Source organism: Argopecten irradians, chromosome 13, assembly GCF_041381155.1.
Source record: "Argopecten irradians isolate NY chromosome 13, Ai_NY, whole genome shotgun sequence".
NCBI classification, from domain to species: Eukaryota; Metazoa; Mollusca; class Bivalvia; order Pectinida; family Pectinidae; genus Argopecten; species Argopecten irradians.
Genome location: NC_091146.1, coordinates 15,164,578 through 15,181,013, shown reverse-complemented (window position 1 = coordinate 15,181,013; position 16,436 = coordinate 15,164,578). Strand labels below are relative to the sequence as shown.

At 37.5% G+C, this 16,436-nt stretch overlaps 1 protein-coding gene and 1 pseudogene across 2 annotated transcripts; both read left to right on the top strand.

Moving 5' to 3' along the window:
- Positions 1 to 5,362: 5,362 nt before the first annotated feature.
- On the top strand, positions 5,363 to 6,764 carry LOC138305531 (uncharacterized; annotated as a pseudogene).
- Positions 6,765 to 7,188: 424 nt separating this feature from the next.
- LOC138306006 (uncharacterized) lies at positions 7,189 to 12,965 on the top strand. 2 transcript variants are annotated; one of them, XM_069246321.1, is made up of 2 exons: positions 7,189 to 7,253; positions 11,543 to 12,965. In XM_069246321.1, the coding sequence occupies exon 2, from the start codon at positions 11,611 to 11,613 to the stop codon at positions 12,688 to 12,690; it is 1,080 nt and encodes a 359-aa protein (XP_069102422.1). In that variant the 5' UTR covers positions 7,189 to 7,253; positions 11,543 to 11,610; the 3' UTR covers positions 12,691 to 12,965. The 2 variants fall into 2 exon arrangements, with proteins under 2 accessions (XP_069102422.1, XP_069102420.1); XM_069246319.1 differs by lacking the exon at positions 7,189 to 7,253 and adding an exon at positions 8,555 to 10,532.
- Positions 12,966 to 16,436: the final 3,471 nt, after the last annotated feature.

Below are 16,436 nucleotides of genomic sequence, written 5' to 3'. Positions count from 1 at the left end.
AGTGACAATTTTGAATTTGCATTAAATGTTAATTCATATTGGAATAAACCAGTTCTTTTGAAAGTTGAAGTTGTAATTGGTATCACTGTAATCTGCTTACAGGCATGTACTGTGGAGTGATCCATGTTTGTAGTGCAAAGAAATAAAGAATAAGCTGGACATGAATTAATCAAACAAACAAGCTCGCCGAACTTGAACCCAATTCAACCACATCAGTGGAGAAATGTTCAGAACTACTCGAATCACTCTTACAATAGTGTATTTAACTTTTAAGATGCATTATTGTGTCTTAAAAGTAACTTTCCCTAATAAAAGTAGCTCCAAACACAGGAAGACCGTAAAGGCCTAATTTTGACAAAAATTACCCTAATTTTCAAGACAGGCCTAATATTGAGAGAAAATGACCTAATAATCAGAAAAAGTCTAATTCTGAGCAAACTGGTCTAAAAATAACCACCATGGTACTTACAGCAGCAGTCTAATTTTCAGTGATCGGTCTAATTTTCAGTGACCAGGTCTAATTTTCAACAAGGATTTATAAGTGAGATCATATACGTCCTTGTTTTCAATGATGGGTCTAATTTTCAGTGACCGGTCTAATGTTGGTGACCATAGTCTAATATTACAGCAACGGTCTAATTTTCAGTGACCGGTCTAATTTTGGTGACCACAGTCTTATATTGCAGCGGTGGTCTAATTTTCAGTGGCGGGTCTAATTTTGATGACCCAAGTCTAATTTTATAGTGGTGGTCTAATTTTCAGTGACGAGTCTAATTTTTTAGCGACTGGGTCAGATTGTTGTGATATACGATGGCCTCAGTCTAATATTACAGCAATGATCTAATTTAAGCGACCGGGTCGAATTTTGATGACCTCAGTCTAATTTTATAGTGGTGGTCAAATTTTCAGCAACCGGGACTAATGTGTGACATCAGTCAAACATTATAGAGACGGTCTATCTTGCCGAGCCAAATATTGAAGGACCACGTACTAGATCTGTCTAATCATTCAAAGGAGTTCACTAAAATTTCCTTATTTTGTGTCTTAAAGTTTCTCCACTAGTTTGAATTTTAAACCATTTTCTGAAGAAAAAAACATCACTGATTATCTATTGTCTCAAATATCTTTGACGGCCGAATTACGACGACCTTATCTAAACTTTTCATCGTGCACATGTCTTAAATTATAGCCAGGTCTAAATAAAATAGTTTGTGGTCGATAACTAATTTGTCATGACTTACGTATTCATAAGACCGGTCTTGTGTACGTATAGTGTATCGTCTCTAATGTAGCTTACGACCGCTTTCTAACTATACCAATATACTTCCAAGAATTCATGTTTACAACAAGAACTTAATCGGTTTCTCAATATGAGTTTTATACTCATTGTGTAATGAAGATGACCTTTATTTTAAGACTCTTCTCCCGTCACTTTCAGATCTAATAAGCTATTTAACTCAAACTTTTTATTGGTATCAGCAATTACATCACCAAATATCTTTATTCAAATATTCTTCCTTTCACTACTATTTTTTTCTTTTCACTTTAACCCTTTCATTAGCAATTACGTGATACAAATGTTATTCTTTTCAATATTCTCTTTTTTTCACTTTCACTCATGTTTTCTCTCTCGCGTTTATATCCAGAGTTCATACCTACTCATACACATGGGACCGCGGTGGCCGAGTGGTTAAGATGTCCCGACATATTACCACAAGCCCTCCACCTCTGGGATGCGGGTCCGAATCCCATGTGGGGCAGTTGCCAGGTACTGACCGCTGGCCGGTGGTTTTTTCCGGGTACTCCGGCTTTCCTCCACCAACAAACCTGGCACGTCCTTACATGACCCTGGCTGTTAATAGGACGTAAAACTAAACAAACCAAACTCATACACATAAACACATACTTCCATGCTTAAAACCAACTTAGTTACTCTATACACAAATATGTACCTTACATACAATATTTCCACTATTTTTTATCGTTTTTTTTTTTTTCTTTTTTCCCCCCTCATTTATCCCCCTTTTGTATTGTTAAATGTTTCGATGTGTTGACCTTGAAAATTTGCTTTTCTGTCTTCATGATGCTGGACCTATTGCTCAGAAGCTGTAATAAATTATTTTGAAATGTGAATGTTATCTTACTTTAGAAAGCGTTTTATTAATTCATTCAACCTTCAGAAACAGGGAACAAAAAAGAGTTATCGAATTTAGCATAATATGTTAAATTACGTAATAAGAAATAATATGCTATAATTTGAAACTAGCATTATCCCTCTACACTGGTATGGCTTATACAGCCATGTAATTATGACGAGAATGGCTATTTACATGGATGTCAGAGTGGACTTTATGTATTAATTGTGTTTGTATAATTAAAGTTTTAAACCGATGAGCGGAGAACGCTCAAGGTAAAAAAGGAATTGAATACCTAGTCACCGATGATAGTCCCCGTCAAATTTATTTGTAGTTACAGTGTAGTGTTTATATACACAGTAAATGTTTATTCAATGAGAAAGCCGAGTAATACATGTACATTGTACACAGCTGGTGATCCGTGATCATCGGTGTATGTCGACTATTCCGTCTATGCATTTACATAGTTAACTCCCTATGGGTCTTCCCGAACACCAACTCTAGGTAGGGTGGGTGTTTACATAGGGGATTAAGGTGTGTTGATAGGGAGTTATAGTCTATTTCAGAATTGTTCTCATTGCAAGATCACAGGTAAATCTCAGGTAAATCAACTGGGGTCTTCCCCGAACACCAACTCTGGGTAGGGTGGGGTGTTTACATACACTGTAAACTTTTAGTGTTAACTAATCCATTTATTGTGATTTTAACGTGTAACTTAACACCAATATCGATGTAAAAAAACGATAACACCGTTCCTGGTGTAAAGTTAATCCGAACAATGAAAAGTGTATTGTTTACCCAAATTTGGTGTAACTTCAATCCAAAGTTGGTGTAAGCGTGCAAAGTTACACCAAAATGGTGTAACTTTACACCAAATTCTCACTTGAAATTGTAACGTTACACCCCGGTGGTGTTACTGTACACCAACTTTTCACTTGAAAGGGTAACCTTACACCACAGCGGTGTTACTTTACACCAGATCTCCGTTTGAAGTGTAACCTTACACCACAGTGGTGTTACTTTACACCAAATCATAATTTGAAAGGGTAACTTTACACCTCAGCGGTGTTACTTTACACCAGATCCTAACTTGAAAGTGTTACCTTACACCACAGTGGTGTTACTCTACATAAAAACCTAATTTGAAAGGGTAACCTTACACCTCAGCGGTGTTACTTTACACCAGAACTTTGTTTGAAGTGTTACCTTACACCACAGTGGTGTAACTTTACACCAAATCATAATTTGAAAGGGTAACCTTACACCACAGCGGTGTTACTTTACACCAGAACTTTGTTTGAAGTGTTACCTTACACCACAGTGGTGTAACTTTACACCAAATCATAATTTGAAAGGGTAACCTTACACCTCAGCGGTGTTACTTTACACCAGATCTCCGTTTGAAGTGTAACTTTACACCACAGTGGTGTTACTTTACACCAAATCATAATTTGAAAGGGTAACCTTACACCTCAGCGGTGTTACTTTACACCAGATCCTAACTTGAAAGTGTTACCTTACACCACAGTGGTGTTACTCTACATAAAAACCTAATTTAAAAGGGTGACCGTACACCTCAGCAGTGTTACTGTACACCAGATCTCCGTTTGAAAGGGTAACCTTACACCTCAGCGGTGTTACTTTACACCAGATCTCCGTTTGAAGTGTAACCTTACACCACAGTGGTGTTACTTTACACCAAATCTTCGTTTGAAAGGGTAACCTTACACCTCAGCGGTGTTACTTTACACCAGATCCTAACTTGAAAGTGTTACCTTACACCACGGTGGTGTTACTCTACATAAAAACCTAATTTAAAAGGGTAACCTTACACCTCAGCAGTGTTACTGTACACCAGATCTTCGTTTGAAAGGGTAACCTTACACCACAGCGGTGTTACTTTGCACCAAAGCGTAATATGAAAGGGTAACCTTACACCACAGCGGTGTTACTTTACACCATATTTTCGTTTGAAGTGGTACCTTACACCACAGTGGTGTTACTATGCACCAAAGCGTAATATGAAAGGGTAACCTTACACCACAGTGGTGTTAATTTACACCAGATCCTAACTTGACAGTGTTACCTTACACCACAGTGGTGTTACTTTACACCAGGTCTTAATATGAAGTGGTACCTTACACCACAGTGGTGTTACTATGCACCAAAGCGTAATATGAAAGGGTAACCTTACACCACAGTGGTGTTAATTTACACCAGATCCTAACTTGACAGTGTTACCTTACACCACAGTGGTGTCACTTTACACCGAATTCTAACTTGAAAGTGTAACCTTAAACCTCAGCGGTGTTACTTTCCACCAGATCTTCGTTTGAAGTGTTACCTTACACCACAGTGGTGTCACTTTACACCGAATTCTAACTTGAAAGTGTAACCTTAAACCTCAGCGGTGTTACTTTACAGCAGATCTTCGTTTGAAGTGTTACCTTACACCACAGTAGTGTTACTTTACACCAAATCATAACTTGAAAGTGTAACCTTACACATCAGCGGTGTTACTTTACACCATATCTTCGTTTGAAGTGTTACCTTACACCACAGTGGTGTTACTTTACACCAAAGCGTAATATGAAAGGGTAACCTTACACCTCAGCGGTGTTACTTTACACCATATCTTCGTTTGAAGTGTTACCTTACACCACAGTGGTGTTACTTTGCACCAACGCGTAATATGAAAGGGTAACCTTACACCACAGTGGTGTTACTTTACACCTGGATGAGGTTACACCTTTTTTGGATGAAGGTTACACCAATTTAGGAAAAAGGTTACACCTATTTTGGATGAAGGTTACACCTATCCTGGATTAAGGTTACACCGAAAAAGGTGGCACCACAGCTGCCTCCTTTTTTGATGTAACGTTACACCAAATTTTTAGGATTAAGGTTACACCAAAAAAGGTGGCACCACAGCTGCCTCCTTTTTTGTTGTAAATTAACACCAGTGTTGTAACTTTACACCAGTGGTGTAACCTAAAAATTTGCTGTAAAGTTGCACCAAAAAGGAGGCAGCTGTGGTGACACCTTTTTTGATGTAACTTAACACTCAAATGTTTACAGTGTAGGGATTAAGGTGTGTTGATAATTTCTCATTATTTTCTTGGAATTTCTGACTTGTTTTAGTTTTCAGATTTAGGTAATATAGATTTTGTAAAACATCTTTACTAGCATTTTCCAATTTACTGTAATTTCATTTTATCACATACGGAATGGCAAACGCACATATCAACGTTAAGTTCATCATCAACAAAAGAGGCGGACGTAACCTATCCCATGACGGCTTCATCTACAGACAGACTCGTAAAAGTGGCGACAGGACCTTCTGGAGATGCTCTACTTTCGGCTGTTCAGCCTCCCTCTCAACACTTAACGACATACAAGTCAATTTCGGAAAACATCCTCACACACGTGCCTCTGACCCAGCCAACGTTGTTGCCAAGCAGATCATGAACCAGATTAGCAACCGCTGTGCAGAGTCCGTGCGACCCATACCATCTATCTTCGACGAGGAACTCAACCAACTTCGAGACAACGACTGGGATGACTCTTTCAAAGCTGTGGTCCAGCATCTGCCAACCTTCTACGGTGCCAAGTCATCACTTTACAGAGCTCTTCGTAAGCAGATTCCACCACTACCAAAAACCATGGCCGACCTCAACCTGGATGGAAGATGGACAGAGACATCGACTGGTGAACAATTTCTACTGTTTGACGATGGTGAAGACAACAACAGAATCCTCGCGTTTGCTACATCAGAGAACCTTGCCGACCTTGCTGCCTCGGATGTATTCTTCAGCGACGGTACTTTCTACACCTGCCCCACACTGTTTTATCAGATCTACAGCATCCATACGCAGATTGACGGCATCATGACTCCGATGATTTATGCACTACTTCCCGGAAAGAGCCAGACTATCTACACCCGCTTCTTCACGTTACGTCAGGAGCATATGACCAACTTCAACATTCCCTTCCACCCGACTACTGCATTCGTCGACTTTGAGATCGCCACACACAATGCTATCCGAAGTGTCTTCTCTGGAATAGATGTCAAAGGATGTTTTTTTCACCTCACTCAGTGCATATGGAGAAAGGCTCAGTCAACAGGACCTCAGACACTGTACCGCGACAACGACGACATGAGACTCCTTGTGCGTCGAGCTGCTGTTTTGCCCCTCATTCCCATGGAGCGTGTAGAGGACGTCTGGTTCCAGGCCCTGGAGGATGCCAATGATGCCGACATCCCTCATCCACTCATACCATTTACCGACTACATTCATGGAGACAAAACGACATGGAACCACTTCCTGACTGAGGGTCCACGCACTACAAACCACCTGGAAGCATGGCATGGGAAACTGAAGAGACGAGTTATGCACTCACATCCTAACATATACACCATTATACAGATGTTCAAGGACATGCAGAACATCAACGACATCAGCCGGATACAGAGAGATGCTGGAGCTCCAACCAAACCCCGCAAGAAGAAGTATGTAAACATCGACAGACGCCTGGCAACCCTGAAAGACCGTTACCAGACTGGAGCCATCGACTTAAAGCTTGATGACATACGCCGACTCAGCATCACAGCTGCTGCATCTTGGTTAAATTGGCTAGAAATGAAATATTTTGCATATCCAAATGTATATGAGACACTTTGATAACATATCTTATCATTATAGATTATTTTAGAAAACCATTGAATTACCTTAGTGCTTAAATGATATTATACAATATGATGATTTAATAAAACTGTAAATTTTATTGATTTATGATTTTTTTGAAAATAGGCTTGCTATTGTAAAATATAGATATTGTGTAGTGTGTATTATCATATGATTATTTTGGGAAAAAATAGTAATAATTGATACAAATACTTAAACAAATACTTGCAATTAACAAAATTGTATATTTATTGTATCTTATAATGTATCTTATCATATTAGTTAAAAAATTACCTGGTTCAAAAGTTACCTGAGTTGGTGTTAGATTTTGAAACAGACTATAACTAAACTGAAAAGGGTTCCCTACATAAACACCTCACTTTGTCTTTACCATAGATGGTGTTCGGGGAATTCGCCGCTTCCTAGCATGCAGGTAGGTAAACTGTATCCATTGTGATGTCAATATTTTGTGGGCGCAATTCACGTCGTTGTCTCCGAAAAATATGACACTATACTCACAAACACGTGACGTCACAATCAATACCTACCCGCAACGACAGATAACTCTGTAATATGCGAATACAGAATTCCTAAAACGGACCTATAAAATGGCTATACATATATTACTTCTTAGGTGTAATTGAACATATTTGTAGTAAATAAGATACAAATGTACGATGGCCAATATCAGCCGACATGGCAACTGCTTTACTAAACTGTAGATGTACACACATTTGTGGTGATTATCATGGCAACTGATTTAGTAAAAAGCACTTGCTAACGTGTTTTGTCATTTTACTCGTTAGGCAACTGTTTTACTAGAGTAACTGCTATGTCATTTTTACGCGTGGCCTATATCAGCCGTATTGGCGAGTGTCTGGCTTTTGAGACAATTAACATTCCACGCCGATATCTATCCGAGTTTGATGCCGTACAGGTGTGCTGATTAAATGACATTTGAAACCAAAAACGATATATCACGACGCTTTACCAAACAAAGGCGATTACAGTCATTAAATAACACAGTCATAGGTGGTAACAAGTTATTGTACGGTAAGTCACGGTAAATAATGTTGACAGCCGAATGAAGAGAGGTTACAGTCCTGGGAGGGGGACAACCAAATAATAGCTAGATTATCTCCTCCTATATGTAGTTTGAAACTTATTTCAGTGATTTTTTCCCAATAAACTTGGCCTGGTAGTCAGTCTAGGAGGGAAGCTAATTCAATGCAGGCATTCAACCCACCTAAATATATCATTATATGCCCCTACCTAGGGAAAACCTAAAATCTCACATAATACCTGATATTATTAAAGATGAGTATTAAATTTTATTTAACGTATATTGAGTTACTTCACTGAAAGCCTATTTTCATTCAAACGCCAACATTAGCCACAGATTGTGTCACCTACCAATGATTCTACCAAGAAAAGTGTCATAAAATATCGTTTTTGTTTCAAAGGTCATTTGATAAGTACACGTGTACAGCGTCAAACTCGGATAGATATCGGCATGGAATGTTAATTGTCTCAAAAGCCAGACATTCGCCAACACGGCTGATATGGACCACGCGTAAGAATGACAAAACAGTTACCACGCGTAAAATGACAAAACATGTTGGCAAGTGCTTTTTACTAAAGCAGTTGCCATGACAATCACCACAAATGTGTGTACAACTACAGTTTAGTAAAGCAGTTGCCATGTTGGCTGATATGGGCCATCGTACAAGGTACCTACTGTATTACTGTGGAATTGTTAATTGTTGAGTTGTTTGTAAATTCTGACAATATAATTAAGTCCAAATGGTTCAGTAGATAAGTATGACACCATGTCACTATATATACTAGTGTCTAGAGTAGGTACATACAAGGATCGTTTTTTGGACTGGATTAGACCTTACAAAAGCATTCATGTTTAGTAGTTTATGACCTTGTAATGTAAATAAAGAGGAAATTCACCATTTAATCTAAATAAAGGACACACCATGAATATTTATGGAATCACGTGTTTAACTTTTTTAATGTAAATGTTTCATGTACAATATATCAATACCGGACAGAAAGACTCCCCATTGATGTTGAACTGATGGTAATCTGATGAAAAATATACCACGAACGTTACTGTATTAAATTAGATAAAGTTTTTTCTTGTTATGCATTGCATATTAATCGACATACTTATGCTGAGACACAGATTAAAACATATTAATTTTAGTTTAACAAAACATGAAACTTTAAAATTCAATTCTGGGTTCGATATTTGGAACCGCGGTGGCCGATTACCTTAAGACCTTCACCTTTGGGTCGCGTGTTCGATTTCCATGTGGGGCAGTTGCTAGGTACTTACCGCTGGTTTTCTCCAGGTACTCTAGCTTCCTCCACCAGCAATCCTGGTACTTCCTTGCATTAACTTAAACAAACTAAATCGACATTTGGCACCGATGGGAAAAAGTCAAGTGTCACCTGATCATGAAAGATCAAGCGTCCTTTCTCCGGACACACCTGTTACCTCCTTCTTTAAGACCCCCTAGCATTTGCGCTTTCATGCGGCGTGCGAAAGTGAAATGACTTTTTTCGAATGTTTTTTTCTGGGTGTCGGGCATTATTCTCAGAAATCACACAAGGCGGCGCTACTTGTACTCAAGGATTTATAAGTGAGATACGTCTTTGATGTACTGAATAGAATATATAGTATTTAAGTCTAGAGAGGTTTTAAATGTTCGTTGATATGCCGAGTTTTGTTCATCTATATACAGTGTATAGCCTAACTGTTAGCTCGCTGATCATGATTTACTTGTATTAACTGTCCGTACATGGGAGATGCTGAAACAAGATGTTAGGCTTTACTTAGGGGATGTTTGTGGAACTGAATGCGCTAAACAAAAGTGCAGTTTTAACCGAAATATTACTCTTGTTTACATACCTAAGTATGTCACGCACCTGTCCAAGTATATCCGTACTTCGTACATTGTATATTAGACGGAAAACTTGTTAGCCTTAGGAAAAGGCCCACTACGCTTTCTAAACAACTTCATTTAAATATTCAAAACGTTGATTTTTATCACGCAGGCCGTATTATGTTTGCCGACGTCGTCCTAATTACCACGCGTCAGTTGACTTTTACTGCGCCAGACGGTAGAACAGAGACATGAATCTTCATTGTTAATATGTAGATTTGAATTTGTTTGGTGTTCAATTTTATTATGTTGTTATTGTTTTAAAAAAACTTTTAATATTTTGTTTCGGAAGGTAGCCTGGTGGCCTTTTCATGAATATTATGAAGTTGATTATCTTTTACATTTAATGTGAAAGCATTTAAATTAGCATTCTTCAAAAATTAATTGTCATAAGAACCATTCCAGCTAACTGTGAACAATTCGTCAAGCTGAATTTGATTGCTTTCTAATAGATAATGCTGTATGGTAGCCTTCTTAACTTTTTGGAACGCTAATTCGTGTAGCTAGTATGTAAACACATCAGCGTTTAACCCTTAGTACGGTATCGCGCACTACATATACCTATCACCCCAGTATATCGCTAAAAATAACATAGGGATCTATTGTAATATAGAAAGGTCATGGGTACGATCAGCGGCGATATTTATAGGGAAAGCTGAAAGCATTGTGTCTGAAAGAGTGTGCATTCTGCTGACTACAAACAGCGTGACTTGATCAGTGTTTCCATCTTACAAACAAATAATCCTGGAATACAAGTAAGTGTTTATATGTACACGTAGTAGATATCAAAGACAACATACAGTTACCATATGCTATCCTTATGTAATATTTACAATTAATCTTTTAGTGTTCGCGGTGGTCTGGAATATTGTAGCTCAAAAGACTTTTAGACAGAAAATGTTGTCGTCTTTAGAGCTACAATTGGTGCCTATTACTGCTAATGGAGCAAAGTAATGGTTGTACAAACCATTATTTAAACGTTTGCATGCATTATATCGTACTTGTTTTATATCGCTTACCTACTAGGCAATAAAACTGAACCATGTAAAATATCAAATTCTCAGGGAGACATTTTGTTTTACATATACACATATGAAGACCTTTCCGCAGTGAATTTATACAGCAAGTCTACAAAGTATGAATTTGGCGTTTTGTGAGCGGTACGGTAGATATTAAGAATGACAGTTATGTTTATTTTCAACAAAAATAATATTTAAATACTTGTATACGCACAAAATACTTGGAAACCCACAAAAAAAGTATAGAAAATTGTGCCCGAGTGATTTTCGGAGGCACTGCTCCACTAGGACACATAGGGACCAATTCGTACCCGGCCGAAAGGTATAGTAGGCGGCCGGGTACGTATATTTGTTCTAGTGTTCGCGGTGGTCTGGATTAAACGTTCTTCCACCGTCTATCATCGGTACACCAGAAATAGCTACACTCGAAGCTACAGCTCAAAGATTCAGTCATTGTTTTTAATTATACAGCACAATTACGCAGACTGTATTCTGGTCTCGTCGTTTCAGAAAACATCCGAATTATATTGAACGTAAAACTTGTGGAATTTTAATGCGTCTTTATTGAATAATCTGTGAAGATATATGGTGTGTACTAAAAATTTAGGTTACTTACATATTTTCGGTTTTTAAAAAAAAATGATTATATGGTTTTAACCCAAATCACCTTTCTTACATAAAAGGATATACATATATATTCATTAATGCAAAATGTTGGTAACCTGTGTTTCTTCATTGATTTGTAGATATTCGTTTTATAAGGAGACATCAGTGTACGGAGTATAGCTAAAACACTTATTGTGGTCACAAAACTATGAAGGTAAAAGCAAGCGTGAAGTTCATTATTACTCTAACTGGATGTATAGGAGTTTTGCTATATCTCGGTAACGCCTATCTTCAACGTGACGATACTGATCTTCCTATGCAAAGACACTATTTCAATTATCGCCAACGACCTCTGAATAGCCAGCAAAATTCACTGAATAGCAAAATGCGACCACTGAATAGCCAACAAGGACCACTGAATAGCCAACAAGGACCACAGAATAGCCAACAAGGACCACAGAATAGCCAACAACGACCACAGAATAGCCAACAAGGACCATTACTTACACTATTCACCACGTGGACAACAACTCCGGAGCGATATGACGTCTACAACAATACCTTACGTAACTGGCCGTCCCTACAACCAAGTATTAATATCATAGTGTTCACAAATGACGTCATTCCGGACAAGTATAAACTCTTAGGGTGGACAATCAGACCTGTGAAACATCAAGTCAATGGCCATCCGGTACTGAAATACATGTTCTTAGAAGCTATGGAAATACAACCGATGTCTAAACTGTATGGATTTTCAAACGGGGATTTACTATTCACGAATTCTCTCATAAAAACTTTGCATGCCGTAGTAAACTCGCCTATGCTTGTCAATAACACTCTTATGTTGGTAGGACAACGGATGAACACCCCAGACGTTTCTAAAGAGGATGCGGGTTCGTGGAAAAATATTACAGAGGCGTCTAAAAGGGGTACATTAATGAAAAATACGCTAGGAATCGATTATTTCATAACGACTCCAGACTACCATTGGAAATATATACCCGAAGTACAAGTCGGTCAAAAACTTTATGATAACTGGTTGGTATTCGATGCCCGACGGACGGGAAGTGACGTCATTGATGTTACAAGGACATTACTGGCGGTGCACCAGGACGCGCCTTACCCAAAACATCATGGAAAGATGAACCATAATCGTGATTTAATCACGGAAAATCCACGACTGCTTTATAATCGAGGAGTCGTTGCGTGTAGCAACCTCAGAACTATTAAAGATGGACAGAATGTACGATTTAAACGTCCGAAGCTGCCACGCCATTGCTTTGGGTGATTGTATGTAATTAAAATGTCGGATAAAAGTCTAATCAAATAATCAATTCTTCTTTGTTTTCATACTAAATCTGAATTTTTGATTGACCTCTTTTCTTTTGTTTCTTACCACTATGAAAAATATAATCGGAGAATGGTGCGAAGTAGTGACGCCATCACGACGTTATAATTTCGACTTTGACGTTGTGTATTGACTTGAAAAAAATACAATTCATAGATCTATCAACAGAGTCATACATTAAAACGTGTTTATTTTGTCAAGTAGTCTGAAAAATGTTTGGCAATTTTTGTCTTCTATGCGAATTGGATTCACACAGTTTGCAAAGATTATTATTATCATTTTTAGTGCGAGTGTACTCGTACTATTATTTTCCTTGTCGTGTGTAGACTAAGAGTCTGTGTACATCCGCTATGCGCAAATCCCAACTGCGCACGCAATACCGGAAGTTAGTGTCTTATAGCGTTTAATAGATTTCGTCATGATTTAGTTCCGGGATTCTATCAATTGGCCGGCTGTTCCATCAATCGTAATATAATTTTAGGCAAAGCCTAACTGAGAGCACAGCAGCAAATCCATTCTTTCGTTTGTTTTTTTTAATGTGTAACTAAATAGAAATATGCCAGGTAAATACAGGATATCCAACGACGAAAGAGTAATCTCCCCTGACCCATCAGTCTTATCGATATTGACATGTGTTTTGTTTTTATAGCTTATTGGGTGTGCAGAATAACTGTACGGCTAAAAATCATTTATAGAATTATTAATTATTAGAATCATAGCTTTGCTGAATTACTCGTATTGAGTATATAACAAGAAAAACAATATTGAACACAGGATACTTATGCCTTTACTTTCTGCAAAAATACGTGACCGCGGCTACAAATTATATCTCAACGTCATTCTCCGTTGCCAGGCGGAATATTCCGAAGCAACTGCTCACGTAAATCAGCTTTTAAGTTAAGATTTAAGACTAAATGTAATTGTTAGATTCAGGTAAGAATGAATTGGAAGGTTTTTTTTCCACTAATGTTTTCATTTAGAATTTGTCCAAGCGTTATTTGTTTGTAATCACGCGTGTGTGGTTTTGTAATCACGCGAGAGTGTGACTTTGGATACTGTTTTGCGCGATGCTGCATCTTTTGTTGATTTCCTGTTTCCGGTTTTTGAGAAAGTTTTCCAACTCTACATATATTGGATGATTTACATAGAATAACGTTACCGAGACACCTCTATCACAAGAGTTCGCTGCGCTCTCTATAACATTGAAAAAAAAGTTTCATTTCGTTTGAACACTTAATTTAAATGAAATGGTCGGTTGAAATGTAAATATACGGAATGATTTTTATTGTTTGTTGATTACTGGTGTATAATCATTTTTATACAGATATTCCAAAATTAGATAAGATTTAAAATATCTATACAAAAATGCAGTTCACACACCTGTAAACAACAAACCATAAAAATCCTTCCTTAAATATGTAAAGACGGAATAGTCATAGCTGATTGTACAAACTTCCTAACTTAAAACCATGTTATTCTTTATGTGCCGTTATTTTCATTCTACCGACTCAAAAAGAGCATTTAATATGTTATTTATCACCAGAAGTTACCCAGGTACCGCACGTGACCTTGCATTATATATAATAATATAATATATAATATATTATTATATGACTGGTGCTTTTGCTTTATTTTGATTGGCCAATACGTTTCTCAGAAGTATTCATCAACTGCGATATCAACCCCGAAATCGGCGGCAAAAAGCACGCGAGGTTACTGGACTCAGTCCATATACCTCTCGCGAGTCCAGTAACCTGTGTCAAAATAGATCGAAGAAAACTCCTTTGAAATGTGACGTCATAATCACTTTTGACGTCAAGTCGTACCCAAATATAGCGTAACAAGAGTTTTCCTCATTTAATGACGTCGGGATAATCTATTGTGACGTCAATATTATAGTCGGCCACATATATGGCGGAAGGCAGCAAGTTTACTGCGATCAATGGTGACAGCTGAAAACTTCAATTTATCGAAAACGTTCAAGAATGCCAGACGGGCTGCAGTTGATACAATATTCCAGTTCTACCAGTCTAAACCGGTAGCCAGAAGCATTTGGATATTTACCATATACTACGAGTAATTGCTTTTGTAAACAGAAAATTTGCAAATATCATCTTGTTTTTTTGTAGTTTTAAAAGTCTTTTTGAAGAGCCGGGTTAATATTATGTAAGTGTCATATAATAAAACAGTTATCGACCTATTTTCAGGTGGATACGGTGAGTTATCAACCCTCGAAAATGATATAACCCTCGGCCTCCGGCCTCGGGATATATCACTTACTCGGGTTGATAACTCACCGTATCCACCTAAAAATAGGTCGATAATTGTATGCTATATAATATAGTAGTTTTCCAATACAGGAACACATGATGTTCCTCTACACTGGACTCAAATTAATGATAAAAGTTAAATACATTACAGTTCATTTTCCGGTTATGGCATGGTTGCCCTATAGTTATAAATAATATCATGTTTACTAAAGAATTGATCAAGTCTGTTTTTTTAAAAGTGTTTATGTTTGGAGCTGTTACAATTTCTTCTGTTAGACTATTCCACCATTTTACTGTTCGGATCGAAAAGCTGTTTCCTCTTTTGTTGGTCTTAAACTGTTGTGGGAAGATCATTTTGGTGTGACCTCGACTACCCCGTGTGTATCCTACATCTTTCCAAAGTTTTAATAATTTACAAGACTCCTTGTCATAAATATTGTTTGCTATTTTAAAAAGTTCAATCATGTCTCCTCTAATCCTTCTATATTTTAAAGTAGGTAGTTTTAGCGTCTGCAGTCTTTCTTGATATGGCAGTTCTTTTATGCCTGGAAGACTTTTAGTGGCTCTTCTATGTACAGATTCAATTTTATCGATATCTTTTATTCTAGTCTAGTTGGTGACCACACAGAGCTTGCATAATCAAGATGTGTTCTTACTAAGCTTTTATATAATGGAAGGAAAGTTTTGTTGTTCATGAAGTGAAATGTTCTCCTTAAAAGTCCAAAATCTGGTTTGCTTTGTTTACTTTTTCGCTTATGTGATTTTCAAAAGTTAATTCCGGGTCAATGATTACTCCATTATCTTTTTCTTTTTCTGTGAGTTGTAAATCCTTTCCAAGTAAATGATAGGTTGCTTCTGTTCCATTTCTTTGTTTTGTGTTTCGACCAACTGACATATATTTACATTTCTCTGGGTGCATCTTCAATAACCATTTGGCGCTCCAACTTCCCATGGTATTCAGATCATCTTGTAATATTGATTTGTCTTCAATATTTTTAATTATTCTAAAAAAATTGTATCATCAGCAATAAGATACATATCGGATTTTACAATGTCTGGTAGATCGTTTACGAATATTACAAATAATAATGGTCCCAAGACTGACCCTTGTGGGATACCCGGTGTAACCTCTTTCCATTCAGATTTGTGGAGTTTATTGTTACCTGTTGTTTTCTCCCTTCTAAAAAAACTTGATATCCAGTTGATGATTTGGTCCGAAATGTTATATGATCTTATTTTACTCATAGATCTTCTGTGTGGCACTGTATCAAAAGCCTTTTGATAGTCCATATATATATACAATCAATTACATGTCCATTATCCATAGCGTCCGTCTATCTGGCACCTCCAATAGTTGTAGTGAAGTAGATCGACCTGACATAAATCTATATTGTAAGGCTAACTGGCCTGTAGTTT

Bases quoted from the DNA above. Each gene is read 5' to 3' on its own strand.
- LOC138306006 (XM_069246321.1), top strand. From the start codon at position 11,611: ATGAAGGTAAAAGCAAGCGTGAAGTTCATTATTACTCTAACTGGATGT.